General features: G+C 46.1%; 1 protein-coding gene across 6 annotated transcripts; it reads right to left on the bottom strand.

The window, feature by feature from the left end:
* Positions 1-290: 290 nt before the first annotated feature.
* On the bottom strand, positions 291-24,437 carry LOC115348161 (neurotrypsin-like). Of its 6 annotated transcripts, none has more exons than XR_005933550.1 (16): positions 22,775-23,280; positions 20,596-20,641; positions 18,975-19,211; positions 17,500-17,623; positions 16,599-16,774; positions 15,935-16,082; positions 14,931-15,109; positions 14,372-14,513; positions 13,057-13,259; positions 11,922-12,063; positions 11,457-11,662; positions 10,819-10,897; positions 10,442-10,564; positions 9,621-9,901; positions 6,476-7,897; positions 291-856 (listed from the first exon to the last, which is right to left on the bottom strand). XR_005933550.1 is itself a non-coding variant. In XM_030030347.2 (16 exons), exons 2-16 carry the CDS (start codon positions 22,844-22,846, stop codon positions 7,587-7,589), a joined length of 2,469 nt encoding a protein of 822 aa, XP_029886207.1. In that variant the 5' UTR covers positions 22,847-23,005; positions 24,341-24,437; the 3' UTR covers positions 2,431-7,586. The 6 variants fall into 6 exon arrangements, 5 of the variants coding, with proteins under 5 accessions (XP_029886207.1, XP_029886209.1, XP_029886206.1 ...); XM_030030347.2 differs by lacking the exon at positions 291-856 and adding an exon at positions 24,341-24,437 and having other exon boundaries at positions 2,431-7,897; positions 22,775-23,005; XM_030030349.1 differs by lacking the exon at positions 291-856 and adding an exon at positions 24,166-24,183 and having other exon boundaries at positions 2,431-7,897; positions 22,775-23,005.
* Between the last annotated feature and the right edge of the window lie 1,409 nt (positions 24,438-25,846).

Raw genomic sequence — 25,846 nt, 5'->3', positions numbered from 1 at the left:
AAGCAGAGGAGCTTTCCTCCAGTGTGTTGGGTTGCTGGTTCTAAAATACCACAGAGTGTTCAGTACTCTGAATAGAACACGGGTCCCCTCTTAAACAGGTCTCTATCCCACAATCGGAGGTTGTAATCCTACTTTATCTCCAGCAAGCCTGTACATGCAAGTGGGGAGGGGGAAAAGAGTAAGGAAGGAACTAACCTTTAGAAGCACATTTTCTTCTTTGTATACAGCTCAGTTTCAAGCAGAGCAGATTAGTTAAACTGCAAAGACGAGGGGTTTGTTGTTGTATTTTGAAGAGGTTTTGTTCTGCTTTTGAGAAGAAAGTAACAGAGAAGTATAAGCTTTTACAGTGGTTTCAGCTGAGTTGTCCAGTTACATTCCCACAGTAAACCTCTCCAACACTCCCTATCTTCGCCTTGAGGAGGGCCCGCTGTCCAGGCTAGCACGTCAGGCAAACACGACAGCACGCCGCTGCATGACCTCTTCTCGTGGAAACCTTTGACAGGTACCTGGCTTCTGAGCCCCAGGGCTGGCATGGGCTGGGAATCTCAACATGCTCTGCAAACGCTTCCCAGTGGGATTAATGTGCTGCAATTTTAATTCCTGCCCGTTTGTTTCTTCTGTTGGGCAGCAACTGAACATGAGCCCAGCAGGGAGTTACCTCTGTTTCCAGCTCAGCCCTTTAAGCCACAGCTGCCCTGATGTCTGTATGAGGGCCAGCACAGATAGAAATAGATAGCAGAAACAAGGCCTTTTGCTTAGCTGACATCAGAGCAACACAGCTTCACAGCTTCTTTTTGGTAAAGCTGATCCAAAGCAGCTGTTTCTTCCTTTCAAGAGACAGGCTAGTTTTGAAAATCTGTGAAGAGAAAGGTGCCTTTTATCTCTGGCAGAATGTGTCAGATTTTAAAAGCAGGGAGGGGAAGATCAAGTGGTACACTGGGGTTTCACCAATTTGTTTGAATTTGTCTGTCCTCCATCAGCACGTCTTAAATCCAATGGTCTTTCTAAGCATAAATGACTCTGGCTGGATCATCCATGTACTTAAAGATCCATTTTGCTGGCTCTACTTCCTCTTTTCACTTTTGCACATAAACACAATTCTAGAGAAACCTCCTACCAATGCTAGGTACCCCTCTAGACATGCCAGTTTAAGAGTGGCACAGCACCCAGCCCAGCAACCCAAGGTTGTCCAAGCAGTATACTGTCTTCCTCCATTAGAAAGAGGAAATTGTGCCCAAGTAAGAATTTTTTTAGTGTCAGTGGTGATATGTGAATGGCCACCTTCCTCTCTCCCAATGAATATGGTAGCTAGCCTAGTTAGAAAACTGCATGAAGTAAAGACCAATTTCCTCCTGATTCCTATTTCAGTTTCAAAATCCAAAGCCAGCTACCCTACAGCTGGCAAACTGAAACGAGTAAACTCATGCCATACACTCCTCCCAAAGCTTTTCACCACATGAAGGCAGCAGTCAAGTGCTTTAATACAAAACACGAGACTTGACAGACTTGTAAACTTAACCACAGTTTCGACTTTTGTTTCTTTCCCAGGCAGTGACTACAGAAGAGCATTGCAGAACTCACTTGGTGCAACAGTGCCTGCTGACACATGGATGGCCATCTAAAATGCCTGCACTGTGCTTCCCAGTTTTGCACAAGCAAGAGAGGAAATGTAGGTAGGTGTAGAAAACCCTAAAGGCAGACATGAAGCGAGGGAGGTGTTAACCACAAGCAGCTCTTCAGTGAGTGCATGTCAGTTCCCAACAGCAGGCTGGAGTCAGTACACGCAAAAAATTATACACTATAATACTTGGAGTCTGCAGGCATTAGCTACACCAAGCCCCAGTCTAATGCTAATGACTTGGGAAAGTCAGTAGCAGTGACCTTTGCAAGGAGCTGGACTATTTTTCAAAGCACTTTTTATACAGCAATGCAGATTTCAGCAGTGGGGGGGAGTAGAACAATGCTCTTGCATCGGTGGCTCATTCAAACTGCGTTTCCCTCCTCCCACTTCCACTTTTCCAGAGGTTGGCTTTGATTCTTAGAGTGGTGACATATGAATCCTAGACTGAAAGGAGACTAAATCATGCTGAACAAGTTTGTTCAAAGGTAGTATAGAAAGATCACCTATAACAACAAATTACAAAGCTGATATATTAAATCCTGTTAAGTTTTAAGTGCAATGAGTTGACCTGCAGATACCCCTTACCTGTTCCAAATGGCCAAAAATGTGGCATTTGAAGAACTGTTGCATTTCATTGTAATGGTAGCTAACATGATGCTGACTTTGTAACATGCTTTAGCATGTTAAAGCTCCTCTAAAAATGACATTAATACAGAAATTTAATTAGCTTAATTCAGTGCTGAAAAAAATCCTAAACCCTGCCCTTGGAACAGATTCCTTTATTAAAAATAAGACAGAGCCCCACACAGTCACAGTATAATCCATTTATTAGCATACCTTGTGAGCCATTGGTGTTGATCCAGGGGACATGACAGTTTTGGCACTTGACTGATTTCAGAGATACTCAGCCCCTGGTTAGTAGAAGGGATTTTAATAGGACTGAGTGGGCTACTACACAAGCGAGTTTTTATTTTTGGTGTGGGAAATTAAATATTTTTCTGAACAAGTAAAAATCCAGCCCAAGAGATGTGCATCTGTCCAGGTCACAGTGCCTCATTCCACAAGGAGTGGTCCCAAGCTGGTTGCCACCAGGGGCCATTCTGTTCCCTTTAGCTGCAAGAAACTCCCAGCAAGTCTATCAAGATGGTGTTAAATACCAGTGCAGTTGCAGTTCATATCTCAAAACCTTTCATCTGACTGCTGAATATACACATAAAAATCTGTCTTCAACTGGTTGATGGATGCAGCTTTTTTGGGGGTGAAGAGACTTCAGGATATTGGCTTCAGAAAGGAAGGAAGACAGACAAAAGGCAGGCCCACCCCTCTTACCCCTGAGATAGCAAATATCCATGTTCCTGGTTCTTCACCAATGCTTCCACTAACACTTCTGAGAAACTGATCTGTTATTCTCTGCTACAAGCATACAAGGATTACAGGGGTAATCGACATCCTGTCCAGGTTAATAAACAGCTGCCTGATTAATTATAGCATAGAACCTAATTCATAGAAATCATCAGAACAGTGTTTAGCTACAGAAAAGGGATAAATCTTTAATCCAGCTTCAGCTGGCCAAAGGCTGGACTGGTGTCAAGACAGAGCTGATAAGGGTGCCAGTCCAGACACTGCAGGTCAGGAAGACACTGGCACAGGGTCAGCCTTTGTAGAGCACTGAGGTATTCCCTCAAAGAAGGATACCTGGAACACTAATAGCTGCTCCTTAGACCGTTACCATAGCCACATTTCTACTCCTGCCAATGCTCCCAGCCAGTCACAGTGACGTTCCCTTTCCCACATAACCAGCATGTGCCACACTGCAATGGGAAGTTGTCTCACAGCATCCACGTGGCACAGTGCAGCCACCAGCAGCAGTGACTGAGCTGTCAGCTCCTGGAAAGAGTGTATGTGCATTAGCCTTATCCAACAGACTAATGCTGCAAAGACAGACTCTATCAGCCCTACAGGTATGTCAGCCAAGGAAATCTCTGCAGAGCTGTTTAGGTGCTCCCTGCCCAGAGCTACGTTACGCTCCCCAGGCGTACCTACAGCAACTACTCTGAGCTCAGAGGAGCTGCTGCACCTGCCTGAGACATGAGGGGAATTAACCTTGACAGGTCTCCATCCCGTTGTAGCTAGGCTGCCACCAAGACCACACTAGCAAGTTTAACGCTAGCTCCAGCATACATACATAATACACATACAGCACTGAAATCACTTACAGCATTGGCTACTATAGAAAATAATACTGAAAATAATCAGCAGATGGCACAACCTCCCGTGGCAAACTGCATTCAGTTCTGGTTACCAAAGCTTAAACATCCAGCAGAAAGAGAAGACACAGAGAGACAGTCAGCATGTTAGCAGATACCTAGCCAGTTTGGGCTGAAGAGAGACGGAGATGCCACAGTTTTAGAAAAGAGACTATCTCTAGAGTAATGGACAACAGAGAATGTAAAGCCAGGCCCCTTGTTTCCTCTCACAGGTGAGACCACAAGGACAGATGGGATTCAATGTAAACACAAGGCAATTAATTCAGGAACTATAAAAAGAAATGATGTGCTATGGAGAATAAAATTATCTTGGTTCTCATTGTCAGAAAATATTGAGGCTGAGAGCTTAGTTGGATTAAATACGGAATTAAACACGAAATTAAACATTTATATGGAAGACGAAGGCTGGTTACATTAAATAGTTTTTTAAAAGACAGGGATATAAACTCTCACGCTTTAGAAAAAAAAGAATCACAGAAGGATAGTGCATAGTGTTTGTACAACACCTAGAGGACCAAGTACTTGTACTTATATTTTTAATGATAATAATGCTAATGCAAGTAATTAATTTAAATGGGCCAAGAACAAAATTACCCCAAAGGAAAGGTTGTTAAAACTTGTTCACTACAAACTCACACGTACTATCCTTCGAAACATCTGCTGCTGGCCAACATTAGGTACAAAATACAGTCCTAGGGCAGCTGAGTGCCTCTCATCCAACCAGGCAGTTCCAGTAAGACTCGGTGGCAAAGCACGTGAGTTTGGTTTGGGCCATGGTCCCACTTTAAACAGTAAAGAGCAATAGTGGTGCTCTGAAACAGGTCAGGACAATTCAGGAGAGTATTGGCAGGTTTGCCTACAGTACCAGTACAGTAAGGTGTAAAAGTAGGCAAAGGAGATTGGATACTTCCTTCCCTCCTCCTGGCTCATGCAGGACTCACAGGATGTTAATTACAAGGATTCTCACAGCTTTCATGGTGACAAGATCTAGGAGAAAGAAATATTTTTAACTAGAACATGGGAATTTCAGAAGACAATGCCAGGCCTGCGTCTCACTCGTGTTACACGGTAATTTATTCTAACTTCTGAATGGCAACCAGCTGAACAGGCTTAGGGAAATAACCTCATAGCTTCAATCCTTTGGGTGTTTTGATGCCTGTTGGGGTTATGCCTATAAAGTGAAAGATCAAACCAGGGTAAACTAGAGATGTGACAGCACCCAAGGCACAGAAACTCCATTTGAGCTGCTGTAGCATGCTGGCTTGGGGGAGGCTGAAGGTAAAAGCCAAATCCCTCCACGTTTCCCAGACAGGTACTGTTGCTGCCAGTGTGGAACTTGGCATTTAATCCCTTACGGGACCAGAGGTCTGTGACACAATTGCCCTCAGTCCTCCTGTCATTTTAATTCCTGGGAGATAAGGAGCAGTCTGCAGCTTGCGTCTTAGGGACGCTCTGCCAGCAGCTGTAGGACAACACAGCCAGCGTGGAGCCAAGCACAGTGCTGCCAAAGGATCAAGCCTCACACTTCAAACAGAGTTATCAGCACAAGCTGCACTGCAGACATTCAGCCCCTAGAGAAAAAGCACAAACAGATCAGATCTGTCTCAAAGGCCAGTTTGCAGGGGTTCTGACATTGCATGTTTTAAAGATTCCTACAATTCTTTTTTAAAATAAAGTTTCCAAGCAGGATCTTTAAACAGTCCTTTGCAACATTGGTAGCCCAACTATCCTATAATCCCTATAATGGAACTGTTTAGTTCAGCACTCAAACACAAAAATCAGCCACCTAGCCAGGTCAGCACCTTTACATTAAGCTGTTTTATAGAAGACAAATGAAATCTTTAGGCAGTCACTACTTATTGAATCCAAGGCAATTTCTAGGACTTTGTCACCACATGCCCTGTAATATGACATGCTAATCCACAGGCTGTGCTCTGCCTTCTCTTCATGCCTTGGTAATACCTAGGTACCGAACACATCAGTGCCTTGAGTGCAGACCTTCTAAACAGCAGGCCAGTGCCTGACCCAGTCATTGTGTATCCTACAGCGCATGAGCGAACCCAAAACATGCACATCTGGCGCAAGTTCCATGTGTCCCATCCTGTATTATTACTCCATGTTCAGGTCCTTGGTTATACATCAAAGCTTACTGCGCCTGCTCCTGAGCAGACCTGTCTTCTCTCTGGCTTGTCTATACACAGTGAGAAGACACTGTGCACTGCACAACTGTTAATGCACTTAACCCTTCTGCCTATTTTTATATTTTTCTACCTACTCAAGAATAATAAATTAACTTACAAGAGTGCTTAAGGCCTAAGAGGAAACTGTTCATTTGTTTGGATGAGAGGGAAGGAAGGAGTTGAAGTATTCAATAACTCCTGCTTTCTCTCAGCATTATTTCTGTTCAGGCTGAGAACTACAGATTGATGGCAGTGCTTGCATACCCTCGAGTTAAGCCAGTTTACTCCCACTGAGAGGAATGAAAAGAGAAATAGTGCAAAGAAGAGAAGAGAGGAAGCATAGCCCAGAGGTTGCAAGAATAGGACACACTTCAGGAAAGCGGGAAGCTGCTTTGCAGCACACTTACTGTTTTATACAAGGAGTGAGTAATTTGCTTGAGGTGCATCTATACCCCAGGAGTATTTCCATGTTTCATGGAAGAACTGTGAACACACAGATATTAAAGACTAACATCACAAATAAAGGGCAGCTAATAACTATAGTGAATAAGGTATCAAGAGAAAGACTCTGCAGTGCTGTTAAATCATGATTTGACGCCTGAATGTTTGAGATTAACATTACATTTGGATTTAAAGAAAAATAACATGTCTATTCAGCCTTTTGAGGTCACGTTTTTAAGTTCTTCCCAGTAATCATGAGGGCAAGAAAGCTATTGTCTCTTAAAAATGAAGATTTACTCTCACACCAACAACCGATTCTAGGAGATGCTGCTTTAAGGAAAAAAAAACCAAACCCAAACACAAAAGAACCACCATATTGAGAAAGCAGCAATAAAACCATAGCATCTGGCAGCTGGAAATGTGTGATAGAGGATTACAGCAGGAGGGGCAAGCCTCTCTTAGCAGGGACAACCACTTTAAAGGGATCATATGGGAGCAGACCTACTATTCAGAAGAGAAAAGGTTCCCCCTAGAGACATAACAGGGAAGGAAAAAACCCCAACTGTTGGCCTGTTCCTCAGCTCAGCTCAAAACTTCTGATTCCTGGAACTGAAGAGAGCTGTTATGAAAAAATATCTGAAGACTTCCACTATGCCAGCGTCTGGTGTCATCTTCCAAACATCTTACTTCTCCTTGCAGCGTTTTTCAACTGTGCAAACATACAAAAACAGGAACAGATTTACAGAGGCAGGTATCTCTCCACTTCTACCATTTCTGTGTGCCAGGGCAAAGGAACAAGTGTGATTCCATTACAGGGCTCAGGTAGTCAGAACAACATAGACGTATCATTCTTACCAGTGTGCACCTGCTTTCTCTGCTCAGAGATTATGGACTAAAGTGAAACCAAAGACTTTAAAGAATCAGCCATAGCTGTTTTTCTCCCAGTTCGACATTAAAGTCTTTTCCCAGTGTCCAACAACAAAATAAATCTCCATCAGTCACAGGCCAGAAGCCGCAGCCTTCTGCTGCTGCAGGGCAAAAGGACCATACGCTGAAGTTCCTAGAGCTCAGACATTTTCATTTTAGCTTGGTCACTTTCTTGATCCAGGGTACGTATTTGCTGACCTTTGTGTACACACCGGGGGAGTCCTTCCGACCACAGCCGTAACCCCAGGAAGTGATCCCCAAAATGATCCAGCGTCCGTTTGACCTCTGACACATGAGTGGCCCTCCGCTGTCACCTTGGCAGCTGTCCACCCGTTTGTCTTCCGAGAGGTTCCCAGCACAAATCATGCGGTTGGTGAACTTCTGCCCGTAACGGACCTCACAGTCTCCCCGTGGGAGAAGAGGCACCACCCCCTGCAGCAGAGTTCTCGAGTAGGACTTCCCTGGAACAGAACACACCAGCCAGACCAATTCGCGTACAGACAACTGCAGCAACCTAGAGCAACGGCGCTCAGCACAAAAACAGATATTTGTACATTTCATGTCAAGACTGCGGCACAGAAATAGGCCAAGCTCAGCATCTCTGAGCCACCAGAGCTTCAGAAAACAGTGCTGCCAAGCCAGCCCACAAAAAAGAGCTGTAAGATCAAAGAAATGGGGAAGAGGTTGGAGAAAAAGGTTAGATCAAAGGATGAGTCTTACTCCTGGTTCTGCCAACAAGTAACTTGAACCTTGCTCAATTTATTTCACCTCTCTGAGCCTCCATTTCCTCCTCTGTAAAACAAGGACAGTGTTTTTTCTCAAGAGAATAAATGCAGTAATATTTGTAAAGTGCTCAATCCTCAGAGAAGTTTTGGAAGATGTTTCAGAGGCATCCAAATATTATTCAAAGGCAGCTCATGTCATCTTTGGCCAGCCAGATTTGTCTTTATTTGTTCAAATCTCTTTATTACCCCAGACTTGCTCAGAACATAAGGTTCACATGCTATATTAGAGTGCGACCTTTCTGTGCCCAAGGTTTATGGTAAGTTCACAAGGTAGTAGGTGACTGCCCCTCTCACTGGGAAAGCCGGGTTTTGGGGGGGTGGAAGGGATTCTAGCCATTAAGCCCCAGTACAGCTTAAGGAAGTTACATGGCCAAGTTCCTCCTTACTCCGCCCCAGACACCCCAAAGTGACACGTGCATGTGGCGCAACTGACTCCAAAGGCAAATGTATACCTGCAGTTAAACGCTTGGGGTAACAGCTAGGGGAACAGCTGGGAAGGATGGGTAAGTCCAAAATCAACAGACAAGCTCCCAGGGCTATTTGCCTTTTGGCAGCAAGTCTTTCTGAACACATGGCTTTGCTCCAGCCACAGCAGCCCCAGAAAGGCCTCCTTGCCCCAAGCCCTGCATTGCATCTCTGATCCTCAAATGGGGGAGGACTGGACAGACAGTTATAAAGCTTTGTTTAGAGTTTATAGCTGTCTCCAGACCTTGCTAATGCATCCATGTCAGGACTCCACCAAGCCCAGCATTTTAAAACATCACCTTGAGAGAGTTAAGTATTTAATAATGAATACTTTATAGAATATTTCCTGCTCCCTTTTACCTAGGAAGCTCCATAGCAGTGTGCTGCAAAAGGACAGGTACAGGCTGTCTCGAAACTAGTGCAGACACCAGCCTCAGAGCCCAGGTGTCCCTGCAACAATATCCAGGGAGATCGAACAAGGTAGTCTGAGAGAGATTCCTTCCACCTCTAAGCCCCCACTTCACTACTACAGTATCACGAAGAAGGCAGGAGGTCATGGAAACGTGGGGCCCTCCCATAGGCTTTGTACACCAGATGTGCACAGGCTGCTGCCTAAGGGGTCTGCTGTGGGCAAACGTGTGTAGAAAGGGGAAGAAAGAGGGGACTGTGGCCAAATGGCAGCATTGTTCTCTCCCACAGCTTCAGAGGGATGCTCTAGCAACCAAAACTTCCACCATCGGCAGGCTGAAGAAGCCTCAAAATCAGAAGAAAACACAATGACACAAAAATGGCTCCTTAACACCATGCACTGGCACAGACAATAGGAGCATTAAGAATATGGCCTTGAGTTGTGCAGACATAAATTAATGGCCCTTGTAGGCTTCTGAACCCAGGCTCCCCCACCTTTCTCGCCCCTCAAAGCCCCGTCACTCACCTGTGTCTCCCCAGCCGGAGATGATGCAGGCTTGCCTGTTGATGTCAGACTTCTCTTTCCTGTTGGGCAGGCAGACAGGCAGAACGTGGTGGTTGAAGGAGAGACAGTGCCCCTCTCTGCCCCGCATCCGGACCAGGGCAATGTCATTATCATTGCTGCCGGCCCAGTAGTTCCTGTGGAGGACAATCCGCTCCACGGGCAGCTCCCTCTCAAACTCATCCTTCACGCCTGTGTGGTAATCGCCCACCCGCAGCAGGTAGCGCCGCACATCAACACCAAACCTGGAGAAAAAGAGACTCAAGATCTTGATACTCCTACTAAGGGGGAAACAGACTCACACAAGTCTCAGTTGCTGTGAGACTGAACCACCTCCTCACAAACTGATAAAACAGTGCCAGCTACAGGACTGTAGGACCTCTTTAGCAGATGTGATACTGCCAGCTGTTGCAGCCAATGGGTGTTCCCAAATCACTATCTACCAGGCACAGGACTTTTTTTCCTATAAAAAGGGCTACAATGGTTGCAACAGGCTTGTGACCTTATCTGTTCACAGTTCCTTAAAGCACTGTAGAATGGCAAAATGCTGGTTCCCTTTAAGTTGTAAAGCCTCAAAGTTAAGAGGGCAGGTGTCAGTAGTGAAGGATAAAGCAAGCCTATATTGACTCATCCCTGTAAGTGCTCCAAGATCACACACATCATAACCTGAAGGTCTTGGTTTAGAAACTTTGCTCATGTGGTTCCGCTGGGCTAGGAGGATAACCTTGCATGAGGTTATCTTGTTCATCGTTGAGTGTCCCTCGGGGCTCCTCATTCAAACACACCTTTTGAAGCAGTGGGCTGCAGTCACTACCCAGCAGCTGCTGATCAGTGTTGCTCCGCACAGCAGACGAGTATCTCGACGAAAACCCTTTAACCGTAGTGAGGCCTGCCACGGCCAACCGCCTCTGAAGAAGAAACAGAGGAATAATAGGTGTCACACGGGGACACGTGGGAGCTGTTTTCCTCTTTTCCCATCCGCTCTGTCCCATCCGGGCTCAGCTGGTGTGCATTCTTCCCTAGATAGGCCCACTGGTTCAAATCAAGTTAAAAAATCACCAGTGAAAATGTGTTAATGTACTCAGCATTTGCCAGGCTATTTCCAGAGCCTGTAGGAAAGCTGGAACCAGTTCTGGCTTTCCCAGCAATTACAGGGTAGTACCTTAGAGACTTGTTTCCACCTATGATCCTTTTCTTGCGACGGTGAAGCAGACGCATCCCACACACACCAGACTCTGGACCTGCACAGCAAAGTTAGAGCGGTTGGGTAGATACTTTCAGCTTAAGTATCAACAATTGCTGTCATAAAGCCAAATACCATTCGCCTTCCCTGAGGGCATTAATCCTCATGGCAGTTGACTACATTGTGTTGTACATATGGAATTCACAGAAGATTTGATCCCATAGATTTCCTCAGTTTTGGTGGAGGTCCTTACCCGCAGTATGTGCAGTCTTATGCCAGGAATGGGACCTCTACAGCTATTTCCTCGGTACTCTAAAACCCAAAGTTTGCTCATGGTTACTGCTCTAAAGAAAGGTATGGTGACTTGGCTGTGGGAAAGTTCTGCAGGCTCAAAGGCCTGACATGGGTGGAGCTCCTCAGACTAGTCTGGAGCACCCTGTGCTCCTAAGAAGAGACAATGAAAACAAGGAAAAAGTAGGAGGTGCAGGACAGGACATGCTTATTTTGTAGGTAAAGTTTCAGCTAAAGAGAAGAACTACAGGGAAAAAGCATAAAAGCATGTAGAGATCCTACAATTGGAGCTCCAGTTTTCTGCATAGAAGAAATGGGCATGTCACCTGTTCTCCTGATATCTTGGACCTTCTCTTCCACATAGTCACAGATCACACCAGCATCCTCACTGTGCCAGCAGCTGTGAATCCCGGTGTCAGGCCTGACACATTGCCCCAGGGTGTGCTCCGTGCCACTGCATTCTATGTTGTCGAGATGGATGGGCCCATGGCCTTCACCAAAATAAGCCATTGCCCTGGCTTTTGCTGTACCACTGCAAGTAGAGAGAGGGTGGCTAATCTGCAGTAAGCAGGAGGCAGGTGAACCTGATGGACCAGCACATTTTAAGAGAAATAGTATTTATGTGTCACTCCACACACAGACAGTAGTACAGTGAGAATAGGACCCTACTCCCTCAAGCATATGTGGGTATGCCAAAACTAAGAAATGAAGCCCCCAGAAAGAGGTCCAGAAAGAAGCAATTCCCCTGAGAGCTGTTTGGATCTGTAAGATGCATGTACCAGGCCTCTTACCTGAATCCCAGTTGCCTGCAAACCACTGCAGCGTCTCTGTCTGTCCAGCCATCATCACAGACACTGCCCCACTGCCCATTCAGGAATACCTCAACCCGTCCCTCCTTGGTGCTTTCTCCATCCACCAGCCGCACAGGAGGCCCTGCAGGAGAAAACACGTGGGTCACTGCAAGCAAAACCACCGGAGAGTGAAGTGCCCAGAACTTGGGTTCTATAGGAAAAGATGAATCCCAGATATCAATAAGCTTAAAAAAAAAAAAAAAAGAAAAAAAGGAGTGTTTCTATATGAAGACATTTCACTTCTGTGCTGAATCAGAAGACTACATAGCTATTAATTTATTTAATACATACGGGAAATCATTAGTGGATCATATTCTGAAAGCTGAGTAAAGAGGAGAACAAGAACAGAAGGAGAGTTATTAACTCCTGAGCCAAGAGCGGACAAGCTTAAACATGCCTGCGAAAGAGATCCATTAAATCATAAACCTATTACATTATTCCAAGCAAGAGAAGAGTTCTACATCCAGGAAAAACAAAAAAAGTTGGATGCCGTCTATTTCAATAAAAATTGTCTGACAAAATGGAAAAAGTCTCCTGTAGTAGGGAAAGGGGAGAGTACCAGGCCTCATATAAATGAGGAAATTATGCTAACTTGAAATACATTCACAATTTTAATTAAAAGTGTGCCATCCACACAGGAGAGTGCAAATTTCCACACAACAGCCCCTGGCATCGGAAGTCCTCTTATCTTGGCAAGGTGTGACACTAATGTAACTATACCAGTTTCCTAAAGGGGTCCTGTGTTCCCACAGACACAGGGCTGAAGCATCTCGTCGGTGAGCAACGGCACACTAAGGCAGCCACCGTTCCTCAGCCCCTCAGGTTTGTTTTAGAGACTGCCAAGACAATTCTCTCCAGTTTCAGTTTCTCTGCAGGTCTGGCCATACGTCTGGTGGAACCACAGCTCCGTGGCTCTGCCCCAAGAGAGCCAGGGCTCATTCCTAGGAGTTCTCAAAAAGCAGCCCCCTCACTGGAACAGCACAGGGAAAAATCCCACATCTGCCAGAGCTTCCAGAGGAACAGATCAGCAGGTGACACTTCCCCACCGTCCAGGGCAAGGGGCAAGGTGAGTTACCCAGGCTGCCATCCATGACTGTGTTGCTCTCCGGGGAACAGCGGACTCCCACATCCTCGGTGTGTGAGCAGTCATGCTGCCCCCAGTTGCTGTGGGGACAGTCCAGGAGGGACAGCTCTGTCCCCGCACAAGCCACATCATCCAGTAAGATAAAGCCTTGGCCAGCAGCATAGTCCCCTTCAGAGGCCAGGGTAGCAGGACCACTAGCGGAAGGAAACAGAACGTAACATCAGATTCATTACAACTCATCAATCCCACAGAGGGACCCAAGCTCAGACCCAAAGGAAAACTCCCCTGCAGAGCCCAGCTGTGATATCGGTGGCCTCCTGACCTAAACCACTCAGTGACACACAGGATGGCAACCAAGCAGCTTGCACATCTTGCCAGCTTCAGTTTTCAGGGTGCCCAGCTCAGACCAGTCCATTTTCTAGTGTCTGGTCAAAGGCACAGTCAGAGTAGCACAGAGAGCCAGATACACCACAGAGGCTGCTTTGCAGACATGACACCAGGTACATCAATCTGGGGATGGGCTAGCAGAGGAGGCATCAAAAATGTCAACATTTAAGTAATTCTACTTCTTTTTATAAGAAGCGGCTACCTGGAATTGAAATGCAGAAAGCTGCAAACATTTAGGCACTGCAAGAGATGACAAACACAGTATGCAGCTGAACTCGAAGACAAGAATTTAGTTCAGTCTTTTTTCAGCCTATAAAGCTGAAATTTTACAAAGATACCCTAATCATATTAAAAAATCCACACAAAAAAAACCACTTTACTGGCTCCAAGACTACAGTATCCTGATTTTAAATCTTCCCCAAATTCATACCTGGAGGGATGACAGTTCAGCAACAGGCTGAAAGAAAAGCATTACAAAAATCCCTACTACTACTCTTTTTTTGCCCTGATGGTCTTCTTTCAACTGCTGAAGCAGGTGATACATTTAGCTGAGAGAGCAGATGGGTGATACCGTTTAGCTGGCAGAGCAGAGGGGGTGGCAGTGCTGAGCAACACCTGCAAATGTAAGGAGTGTTAAGAGAACTTTCTGACTTTGGTGAGGGGTTCATAAAGACTGTATCAAGCCCATTACCTGCTTTCAAAACAGGCTGAGGCAAGAGATAATACAGATTCCCCCCCCCCCCCCCCGCATTGGAAAGGATGTGGGTACCTATTAATCTTTCCTGAATAAAGCTGTATAATGGTAATAACCCTTCTAACAGCATTGAAGGATTAAGGTCCAGCCTATCCCAGTGAAAGGTGATGGAATCTAATCCTTGAAATTAGGAAGCACAGACACTACACACACTCTCAGTCCTACCTGAAGCCCAGCTGCCTGCAGACCACCTGGGCACCGAGGTCTGTCCAGCCATCATCACATACTGTGCCCCAGTCTCCGTTGTAATAAACTTCTACCCTGCCTTCGCTGGGGCTGCGGCCACCAGCCAGCCTGACAGTGCCCTCTGCAAGGGGTGGGAGAAGGAAAGGTCAGCACTCAGCATGGGAGAAAAGAAACAGCCTGAGCCCACTGCTGAAGTCTCTGTACAGCCCATGAGTGAAAGAAACCAATGACACAGGTATCTGTAGGTACTCAAAAAACCAAACATTCATTGCTCTCAAACGTGCCCATCTGTCAGGGGAGGATTCACCTCAGCCTTTCCATGCCACCTGTGGAAAGCCATGGGAACACCACCAAGCCTTGGCTCTGATCCACTCCCACCTGCTGCTTGCTCTCTGTCTCCATTTCTGGCAGCCCTTGTGGGAGCCATACATAGAAGCCCTGCAGGATCCTGAAGCAGGGGGGTTATCTGCTGAGCAAGCCACGTAATATGGGAGTAAGACTGGCCACATCTGACTGGCATAGAGCTGTAGATCTGTACCTGTGAAAGGGTCACAGGAGACCCCAGCATCTTCAATGTGGTCACAGTTTTGCTGTCCCCAGTCACTCTTCTTGCACTGGTCAAGTGAGAGTTCATTGCCTGAGCACTCCACCTCATCCAGCAGGATTGGGCCAGATCCCTGCCCATAGTGAGCCCACGACAACGCTTTTGGGTTCCCACTGCAAACATTACAGACACATATGCTCAGTAAGGAAGGTCACAGTCTTGTGCCCTCAGATTCTGCCTTGCACAGGCACTCTCCTACGCTAGGTCAGTGTCCTCCCATAGATAATCTGTATTTCTGACACAGTGGCGTTGCCAACAGTTAACCAAAATCTGTTAGAAAGTTTTGTAACGAGACCTTCCAACACATAACAAAAAAGTGCCTGCAACATGAACAGTTCAGACACCTGGTGAGTTCTGAGGACAATGATGTTTCAATCTCAGTAACAGGCAAAACTCCCAAAGTTTGAGGGATCTCAAATTTGAATCATCTATTTTAAACAATTCTGTACCGATGTGATTTTCAAGAATGCTCAGTATACAACAGCTCCCATGTTGAGCACTGAATGGCACACAGGAGAATGAGGTGATCTCTTGCTTTCCTGTCTGAAGAGGATAAGGGCAGTCAGTGCAACTGGAGGTGTTTAAACTTAACCAAGTAAGCAACTGCAGTTCACGTATGAAAATCACCATGACAAGTTATCACTGAGGCCAAGAAGATTTGCATTAGGACATGTGTGCAAAAATAATGAACAGGGATAACCACAAACAAACCTTAGATAGGGATGCACCAACTCTTTTTTTCACAGCATAAACCCATAAGACTGACAGGAATTAAGTACAAAATCCCTTTATAGGATGATCAGTCCAGAATTAGCTTTCCCAGGGTTTCTGTATACCTCTTATAGAAAGGGCTGGTACTATAGTGAAGGGACATGTTTTCATGTTCTTTGTTCTGCCTACTTCTATTACCACTCCGTGACGTACAGCAAGGAAATTACCTGAGTCCCAGCTGCCTGCAGACCACTTCAGCATCCCGGTCATCCCACTGGTCATCACAGATGGTACCCCACTTGCCATCATGGTAAACCTCCACTCGCCCTTCAAAGCTCTCCTTTCCCCCAACTAAACGCAGTGGGGCACCTACACCTGTGCTTCAAGAAAGGGAAAGAGAGCACAACAGAACAAGAAAGAGACAAAGCACATCCAGCAGTTCAGGGTGTAGAACCATTCACCAGCCAGAGGAGCTCTTGGGATGCTTTCATCCCACCCTACCACATCCTCCCCTCTAGACCCCCCAGAAGCATCCATGATTGCAGCCCACAGTATGGGGTACTGCTGGTCCAGGGATGGCTCTTTAACTGGCTGCTACGGTGACTAAGACTTTGCTGCCTGCAGACAAAAACCTGGTTTGATAAAAAGGGGATACGGTCATAAGCAACAGCCATCTTTCAGTGATTGTAGAAGTATGCCCACTCTGAGTATTTGGGATTGGGAAAGGATGGATAATTTTCCACTGGAAGGAAGATAACCACCTGTATAGCAGGTGAAAAAAAGAAACATGCTCCAATGATTTGCTCTCCACAGCTTCATGACCTTAGATTTTACATCTTATCAGCAACACTGATGCAAGAAACAGGGAGCGAACCTCTTCTGGAGATTTACCTTCTGGAGGGACACAGGTTACCATGGCACTCCCCTGGTTACAAACTCCTGACACAGCCTCCCGATAGCCACACTGCAGCAGGGCTTTCTCATCCCCATGGCAGTTTGCTGACTGCAGGTGCAGGGGAACAGGCCACAGTCCAGGATGACTCTTCTTCCCAGCTGTGCCGATCTCACTGGAACAGAGAACGCAACAGAGCAATGAAATGCCGTAGCACTGCTTGACTTACAAGTTCCCCTCAGTTCTTGTGACTCTCCAGTCCAGCTGTGCCATTTCACATCCCAGTGAGCCCAGTTGATTAGGAGTGCATAGAGGGGTGTCCATTTACAGTCTAATGGGAAAGCACAAGCAATCACAAAGCAATTCCTACCATCTAACCCATTTTGTCTTCCTACTTACTGCAGAGGAGTTGGTCTGGTCAGAAACGGCACCCTCGTTTGAGAGTGGTGAACAAACCCATCAACAGACTCAAACATCCAAATATCTGAATCACCTTCTTCCTTCTCTTTGGACCTTATCTCCTTGCTGTTTGGAATCTTGAAGGTCCAAATCCCAGATTCCCAAGGAGGGTTCACGCTCTCAAAATTTCTATTAGATTACTACAGTAACTCCAGCTGGTAATACTAAAAAGGGAATACGATCTCACAGCTCACTCATCATAGTCTGGAGCGCCAAGCACAAACTACTGTTTTAAAAAATTCTTGCAAATGCTGATTGGGGATGGGCATAGCCACGTAAAGAAAACAGTACAAAAGGACCCTGGCAAGTGGGAAATAAGCCCACAAAATGAACTCCTCTCCCCCAGCTAATACACTGCGCTAGAGGGACTGTAACCACAGGGGCTGTTCCTTCAAAGGCCACATGAGCATGTAACTCTTGCACTTAGACTGATGTTCCCACCTGAGACCTAGTTGCCTGCAGACAACGCTGGCATCCCAGTCAGTCCAATGGTCAGCACAGATGGTGCCCCAGAGTCCACTGAAGTACAGCTCCACACTATTATCTTCAGCCAACCGCACAGCACCTTCCAAAAGAGAGAGAGGGAAAAAAAAAAAAGCTATCTTCTGATGGATGTTTCAGACTAGCAAGTCAGCAAGTCTTGGACTTGCATGTAGCTGAGCTGAACTGCACTTGGCTTCTCCCATCCCTGTTTTGCTGATGCTGTCACCGAAGTGACTTGAATGAAGGAGTGTGGGACATGTCACCTTCCCAGTTCCAGCAATGGCTGCTCGGGAGGATGGCTGGTGCTATGTTCTTTTCAAATCCATGGTAATATCGGCAGGAAACTTGGCTTCTGCCACAGCTCCTGGATTCTCCTTCTGTGAAATGGGGATTATTTTACATGCTGCCTTGAAAAGATGTATGGAAATGGCAGGCTCTCTAATTCCTTCTAACACTCCACTGATTTAGTTTCGATTGGCCACCTCACCTATGAAAGTCACTGTTGCTACAGCTAGATATTCAGTAACAGCAGGTGAATCCTCTTTAATTTCTCCAAGAAAAGCAAGTGCCATGTAAATGCACTTTCAATTCCCACTGCACCACAAATACCTACCACTGTTTAGAAAGCACATCTCCTCACTCAGTTATGTATTGGGAGAAGGATACACCTTCTGTCTCTAGTACCTCAATGCAGGCACACAGCACAGCTACACTTGTATCCTTCACTTTAATGAAGCCATCTTTGAAAGCACTTCCACTGGCAAGGGAAAAGACTTTTTCCTTTTGTTTATTAAACTGGTATTTCATCTGTTCTGCAAAATGTGGGAAAAGCGAAGAAGGTCAGAAAACAGGAGGACAAACAAAATGTTTTCAAGAATGTTGCGCTGGAGTCAGTGCATTGAGAGAGCTCAGCTCCCTTGCATGCCTCAAAGTAAGCAGCAGTCCTTTTGTCAGCACTGCGAGGAATTTTAAAGCAAGCTTATGACCTACCTTGCCACAGAAGATTTACAAAGCTAGCCACAGAAGATTTTTCCTTGTTATATTTGAACTGCTACGCTTACATGAGGAGAGCTCTGATATGGACACTTAAGGAGCAGGAGTGGGTTGTTTTCCACATATCTTAAACTGTTTTCAAAGTGGCGTAAGTTAACAGCAAAAAAAAAAGTTTCCTTGTATGAGAATAAAAACATCTATACAAGGCATTATGACTGCAGCAGCTTAAATCCACCCCCTACTGTATACAGACGTTCTTCTCCCACACAGGCTAGCGTCTAGTCCTAACTATTTCGACAATTTGGGGCAGCTATTGTACTGCGCTTCCTTCACAGGGTGTCCCACCTGCTGCTTGCGAGTCTGCGCAGCACGCGTTTCTGGCCTGAGCCCCCTGAGACAGTGCACCCCGGGCGCCGGCAGAGACACGCGGCAGTCCTTACCTTGGTTACAGTCGCAGTTAGCCCAGCCGATGGCCCCTGACGCAAGCCGGTAGAAGCACCAGGGTGTAGTTCCCCCGTCCGGGTTCCTGCAGTGGTTGTGGTCCCCCAAGCCACGGTCTGGGTACTGCTGAACATAATCGGGGAACTCTGCCCAGTTGAGGCACTCTGCTCCGGCCTCAGTGACCGCCAGCGAGCCGTTGTAATACCCAAGAGGTCCGACACCACACACGCTGGACGCTGGGCACAGGAAGGGAGCTGTCAGCATCACTTAAGGCAACACACACAGAGGCTCAGACAATACGGGAGATACCAGCTGATCTCCTGAAACACCTCCCCTGTCTGCAGTCTTGATTGCTACTTACTTGATTTCAGTTCTACCACTCTTCAAGGCAGCTGCTCAAAGAATGTTTATAATACACACTATCTAAAAAAGAAATTGATCTGAACATCATGAGCTGCCCAGACAGGCCTTTGAAATGTGTTAACTCTGGGCCCAAACACGGACAATTTGAACCAGTTCCCATTACCATTTATTTCAATAGATGTATTCACTTACTCTGGAGCAGCACTTGAGTCTGGCACACACTCCTCCACTTCCTTCCTCACCTGCTTTGGCACCTGAATTAGATACTCTTAAATTTGATCCTAGGCTCTTTGGAAGATTAATTGCCTGTCTAAATTTATCGAAACTGAGAAGTGTTTAAAATTAGCTACAATTTCATTCTATAAAGCAGGAAGGTGGGAAATGACATTGTATTTCATTGTATGTGTGTTCCCTATACACATTAGCACATCACCTGGCTTATCTGAACATGGCCAATGTATAGGAAGGGAAAGGGAACCTATTTTGGGGGGGAGTGCAGATGCCAATGTTCCAGGCCAGTGCCCATGTGAAGTATCTCATGCAAAGAAACCTCAACAATTAATTTAATATGGTCATAACCCTGAAATAACAGAGAGGGAAAACAGAACCAGACACTCTGTGAGAGTGGGCTTTTTAGAGTCCATAAAATGGGAAGAGAGACTCAGAAAGGGATAACAGTTATAGCTCTGTTCACTGAATAAACAAAAAGAAGCCGACACTTTCAGAAAACCCTTCTGCCATACAGACATGTAGGGCAAACAGCAAGGGTACAAAGAAACTTTTGCTCATGCCATTTGCCTTCTAGCTGCTGCCAAGCCCAGAGGGCGTTAGTGAGAGCTGAAGGTCAACTGCAAGGTACAAAAATGAGAAGCAGTTACAGGTAGGTGTCTGGAAAACACACCATGCGCTTTGCATCAGCTGGGAGCCTCAGAGGGGGAGTGTATGAGAATTCAGTAGTTATTAGAGCAGAGGAAAGGTGAGCATACAAAAAATACTGAGGCAGAGAAAGAGATGAAAGGAAAAGAACATGTGGGAGGAGTAGGGAACTGCAAGAGTATTAGACATGAAGAAAAGAAAGTGGTCTGGCCATTTTGGGGAAGGAGATAAACAGGCACTGAGGCAGGAGAAAAGATGGAAGAACTGATGGAAAGAAAGGAAGAACACCAGGTAGCAGTGGTTCATCGTACCTATGGTCTCAGATCACCACTGCAGGAAAGAATCTGCCCGAAGACTGAATTAATAACTTCTTGTTCTTACCTGCACTCTGCAAATGGTTTTGGTTGGGCTGGGATCCCAGGAAAGCCTGGGAAAAGAAACAGAGCGAAAGCAGAGATTATTATCCGATGAAATAAACATGGGCATGTCCTAAAAGCAGCTCAGCCTTTAGCTGCTTTAGGCAAACACACCCTAGTAACCAGCCTCTTCCCCACTCTCCCCATTGCTTCTCTTCAAATCCAATCACAGCTCTTCCTACTAACAGCAAAATTAAGAATTAGTGGCCTGCAGAGATTTACCCTTGATCTAAGTACTACATTACAGTTCTGCTTGTTCTTTTCCAATAGAATTGGAAGCCTGAGTGAGATGCTTGGAAGCCTGAGATGCCTATGGAAAGAAAACTAGAAGAAAATAATTGTTACCAGTAAGAAAAATAATGAATAACCACTCATTCTCTCTCCGTTTATAGGGCAAGTCATCTATGGCCACAGCAGCAAACAGATATATCTACATGATGGGATGATGCCCCCAGGGATCCTTGTTAAAATAGTAATGAACGTCCATGTACAACGTGGGAAACACCTAAAGAAGAAAATACAACAAGGGTTTTTGAGGATTTTGGTTTTAATACGTGAGAATATGATATGGCCTATGGTATTATTATCTAAATGGGGTTGTTTTGTTAAATAGCTAAGAACAAAAAATACAGAACAAAGCCCTCAGAATTCCAGCATCCTGTCCGGCCCCAAAACTGCATTTCCTCTTATAGGCGGTGTTTTTGGTGGTTGTAACTTGGCTGCTGGCTGAGAGATAGGGATCTCCCCTCAACACCATTACATAGTGTGCAGGCAGGTGCCAGATCTTCACAGACCCAGAGTGAAAAGAAGAAACTGTACATGGTTCTGCTAGCTCCTTGTAGTTTAACTCATTTCTAAATACTTTTTAATTAACATTTCTAATACTTTTATATGAACACGGAGTTGTAATTCACAGAGCAGAGGTGTGTATATAAAGAATACTAGCTATTGGAAAATGGTTCTGTTTTTCTTCAAAATTTTGCTTCTCTCAGCTTCACCTCTCCCTGGAAAAGGGGAAGAGTAAAATTTGGAATTAAACCAAATCCACTGCTGGAATAAGCAGAGGTAGTTCCCATAGATACCTGACAAGAATGACACCTACTCATGGCAGATACCATTTTCAAATCAAGCTTATGATTATGGTCCAGCGGGTGTTGACAACCACGGTCAAGCTCGAGCATCACCCTCTAGAAGTCAAAATGTGACACTGCGTATTGAAGACGAATTCCTGCCATGGTTCAGAACAGCAGATCAGATCTCAGGTGTGTATGCACAAGGGGATGCACAGATAAACCAGCGTTTAACTGAAAAACCCTTTTCAGCCAAAAATCCATCTATCTGCATGTATCAGGCCGTTGCAAGCCCACATAATAGTCTGTGAACCAACAATGCTGAAGGACTTATCTGAGGATCTCAAAGCTCTTTGCAAAGAGAGGAAAGTGAGCTAAGCTACACTTTTGTGACTGCACCAAACAGGTGACGGAGCCACAATCCAAGTCCCCCGACTCCTAGTTTTTAGTGTGCACCTGCACACACATGTGAGCCTGCAGGCGGTGGAGGGATGGAGGGTTGGACTAATAACAGGCTATATATGAAAGCCTGAACCTGCTCTTCTTGGAGACGGACCATAAACGAAAGAACTGCAGTCCAAGTAATGTGCTTCCCTTCTAATGAAAATTAGTTGCTGCCAGTTCCCGCAGCAGCTACCAAATCCCCCAATGCTGACCATCGCCACCACCAAATTTTAGTGCAAACAGCCTGTGCTGCAGTCACTGCCCCAGGTCCCTGTGGCTATAAATCATCTGTCCACAACAGCAATCGGGGTAATCAGTCAATCAGCAAAGAACAGAAACAAAGGATCTCTCCTGCCAGGGTCACTGCAGCGCCTGAGAAACATAGGAAACCGGAGCCAAAGCATCTGCAAGCCCTTGTGCATCCTGCTTTCCTGCTTTGTTTCCTTTTCTGAATTTCATATGCACAACGAAAATAAATCCCTCCCCAAGCCCCCAGCCCTTCCCAGAGACCACAGCTGCCTAGACGCTTTGGAAAACACACTCAAGCAATAACAAGATCCACTTACAGTGAGGCTGTTAAAAGAGCCATGTGACTTCTTACAAGCAGATAGAAGAATAACCATTTCTTACCTCCGCACATCTGAGACAGGAGAACAGGCTCGAGAGCTCTACCAGGAGCCCGAGCACTTTGGGGATCTCCATCCCTGTGCGCAAAGTGGGCAGAAGCTTCTTCAAGCATCACATGCTCGTTCAGCCGCCGGGCTCAGCTGCTGCCTCCCGCCCGGGCTCTGCAGCTGGGTTTCCCCGGGAGCAGGGCACTAGCCGCTCCGCACCGGAGGGAGCGGGATGCCTCTTCCATCTCTGTGCGGGGAAAGGGACGTGAGGGAAGGGATCAAAGTTCCCAGCAGCATCTTAGAATTTCACTTTCCCCTTCCTCTCCCCACGCCTTCTTGCTTCTTCTCCTCGGAAAGGGGAAAAAGAAGAGAGAGAGAGAGAAGGGCGGAGAACATGCCCCAGAATTTCCCGAGCACCCTTCGAACCGGGAGGCGGCAGCGCGGGTGGGGCGCAGCCCTCAGCCGGCTCCGCACCCCGCTGTCCCCTCCCTCGCCCCCTCTCCCCCGGCCTCTCTGCCCGCTCCAGGTACGCGCTTCTCCCCGGGGCCAGCCTCCGCCTCTCCGCCCCTGCCTACCCAGCGCCGGGGCTCGCCGCTCTCCCCTCGCCTCTCCCCTCCTCTCCTCTCCTGCAATGCCTCCTTCCCCCTTCCAGCCGCCTCTTCCTTCTCTCCCCGAGGCGCAAGGGCTGCGGCCACGGCGGGGAGCTGGGGCCGTATCCTACCGCAAAACCTCCAGCAACGCAACTCGGAAAGGAAACGGCTTGTGCGCGCACGCTTGCCAGAGATTAGACTCGTTGGAAGGAATCTGGACTTTATCCCCCCACCGCTGCCTCCTCGATTAGCCGCTTGCAGCTTCCTGAGGTCAAACTCTCCGCAGATTGGAACCCAGGTAAACGGGACCCAGAACGCTTCGCGTTAAGCAGCTTCCAGATCTCCCCATGGGAAACCCACAGGTGGCACAGCCCCCTCCAGGGTGCATTCCCAGTTTTCAGCCCTGCATCTCGCCATCACCGGTATTGCCTCCAGAGATCTTTTCCAGCAAGCGTCTCCTTGACCTTGGGCTGTAAAGTTATTTTCTCTCAATTGGCTAAGATGCTTTCCAGAGGGTTGATCATTATTGTATTGCGATGAACAATCCTATGGGTTTTTTTAGTGTTTTCAGCCTACTGCCCCTTCATATGAATTAGGGTTAGAGGCTACAATAAGTTTCAAACATTATTAAATCTAAGAAGGAAATGGGTCCGTTTAAAGCTGTTCACTCTTTTTTTACAATTTTCAAAATTTTTTTACACTTTCCCTCAGCCCAGTCTAATGGACATTTCCCGTATTTATATTCTGATTTTGGAGGGATTAACTCCTGGTGTTCTGCGGCATGAAACATGAAGGTCACCTTAAGAAATGAGCTCACCTCTGGCCAAGTCTGCTGAGCAGCATTTCTGAAGACACCTTCAGCGTAGAAACAAGGAAAGGGCTGATAAAAATCCATTGGCTTGACAAAAAGCCTCTCTATTTCTTCCCTCACTTACTGCCCCATTACTCACTTCACATGACAGTTTTGTGTTGCCTCATCCTCAGTCACTCACCAAATGCAAGGAAATTCTACTACATGCTGGATCTTCTAGAGGAGTCGACGAGTGCTAGGAGGGAGCCCTTTCTGGAGTGGATTTGTACCACGGTGCATTCTGGACACAGTGGATTTGGCCAAGAATTACACTCAGTTAATTAGGAGCAAATCTCCTGTATCCTCATAGCGAGGGAGGCAGATGATCTGAGCAACAGAGGATGGAAATAGCTTAGATGCTACAGCACGCTGCAACTCTCAGGCAGCACTGGCAAAAAAAGAGCAAAACAAAATGAAAATACGGGAATGTGTTGGAATTTAGAACCACTTACTCCAGTGAAAACACGAGGAAAGGATATACTGGAGGCATGAACAGAAAATCTACTAGCATTCAGAGAAATCTGCTTCTTAGAAGTAGAGAGGTCGTTGATGCCCCTTCAGAACTCCCGTAAGACACTCACCTATTTAGCCCTCTGACACATACTAATAGGGCTTAAAACCTCTAGTAAAAGCCTGTACTGGATTTCTCTCACAGTAGCTTCTAAGTTGCTTCCCTCTCAAGGCAAGGCTTTCCTAGATAAAGTGATTTTAAAGGAAACACAGACCAGTGCACCAAATGCAACAGAAGTTCAAGTTTGGTATTGTTTCTGGAGGAATGACAAACTGTGTGAAGATGTAGTGGGTTTTGCAGTTGTCTCCTCTGTGGCGGGTCCTCTTTTGGAACTGTTTCCTTCTTGCCAAGACTCCCCTCGGTTTCCTGGCACAGGTAATGACATTTTCTTGAGAGAGATGGAACTCAGATTCTCAAAAGCTTCTCATGGCTACATGGCCCTCTCCAAGGTGGAGAGGAAGACCAAGAAGGAAATTATACCAATATAACTATGGCAGTTTAGATAGGTAACGTATCTGAAGATAAGGTAAAACAGATCTTGAACTTTCCTGTATGAGCAAGTTTGAAGTGGCTGTAAATACCTAAGTCCACTATTTAACACAAATCACCTTCTCACCTTGATATAAGCACAGTTCTATAACAGTAAGTCTATGATTCCCTACAGAGTCTGTCTTGATTTTTCCAGATTATTCTGTATTGATGCTTCCGAACAAGAAGTACCATCTTCTAAAATGTTCTTGGCTCTCTGGAATTCAACCTATTTCTCCTGAACTGGCAGGACTACTATTCATCAAAACCAGCTGAAACATCAATGCTTCCTCCACAAGAGATCTTCAGTGAAAGCCTAAAAAGAGAGGTAGTTAACAGCAATCATACCCAGAGCTGGTATAATACTCAAGCTGTAAGGAACAGGAATAAGATCAAGGAATTCCAGCAGATTTGCTTAAATCCTGTAAATCCGACTTAGGAGGGTAGAACAGCTAGTCAGCTTTTGTTTAATTCTTTCCCCACCACGCAATCACATACAGGTCTCTGCAGCAATGTTCTTAACCAGTGGGCTCAGCACCAGAACCCAGTGTTCTTTTATTCCCCAGCAACAGCATCATGGCGTGGTACAAGCCCTGAACTCAGAGAGGA

The sequence above is a fragment of the Aquila chrysaetos genome, chromosome 11 (genome assembly GCF_900496995.4).
Source record: "Aquila chrysaetos chrysaetos chromosome 11, bAquChr1.4, whole genome shotgun sequence".
NCBI classification, from domain to species: Eukaryota; Metazoa; Chordata; class Aves; order Accipitriformes; family Accipitridae; genus Aquila; species Aquila chrysaetos.
This window is presented reverse-complemented; position numbering and strand designations above follow the sequence as displayed.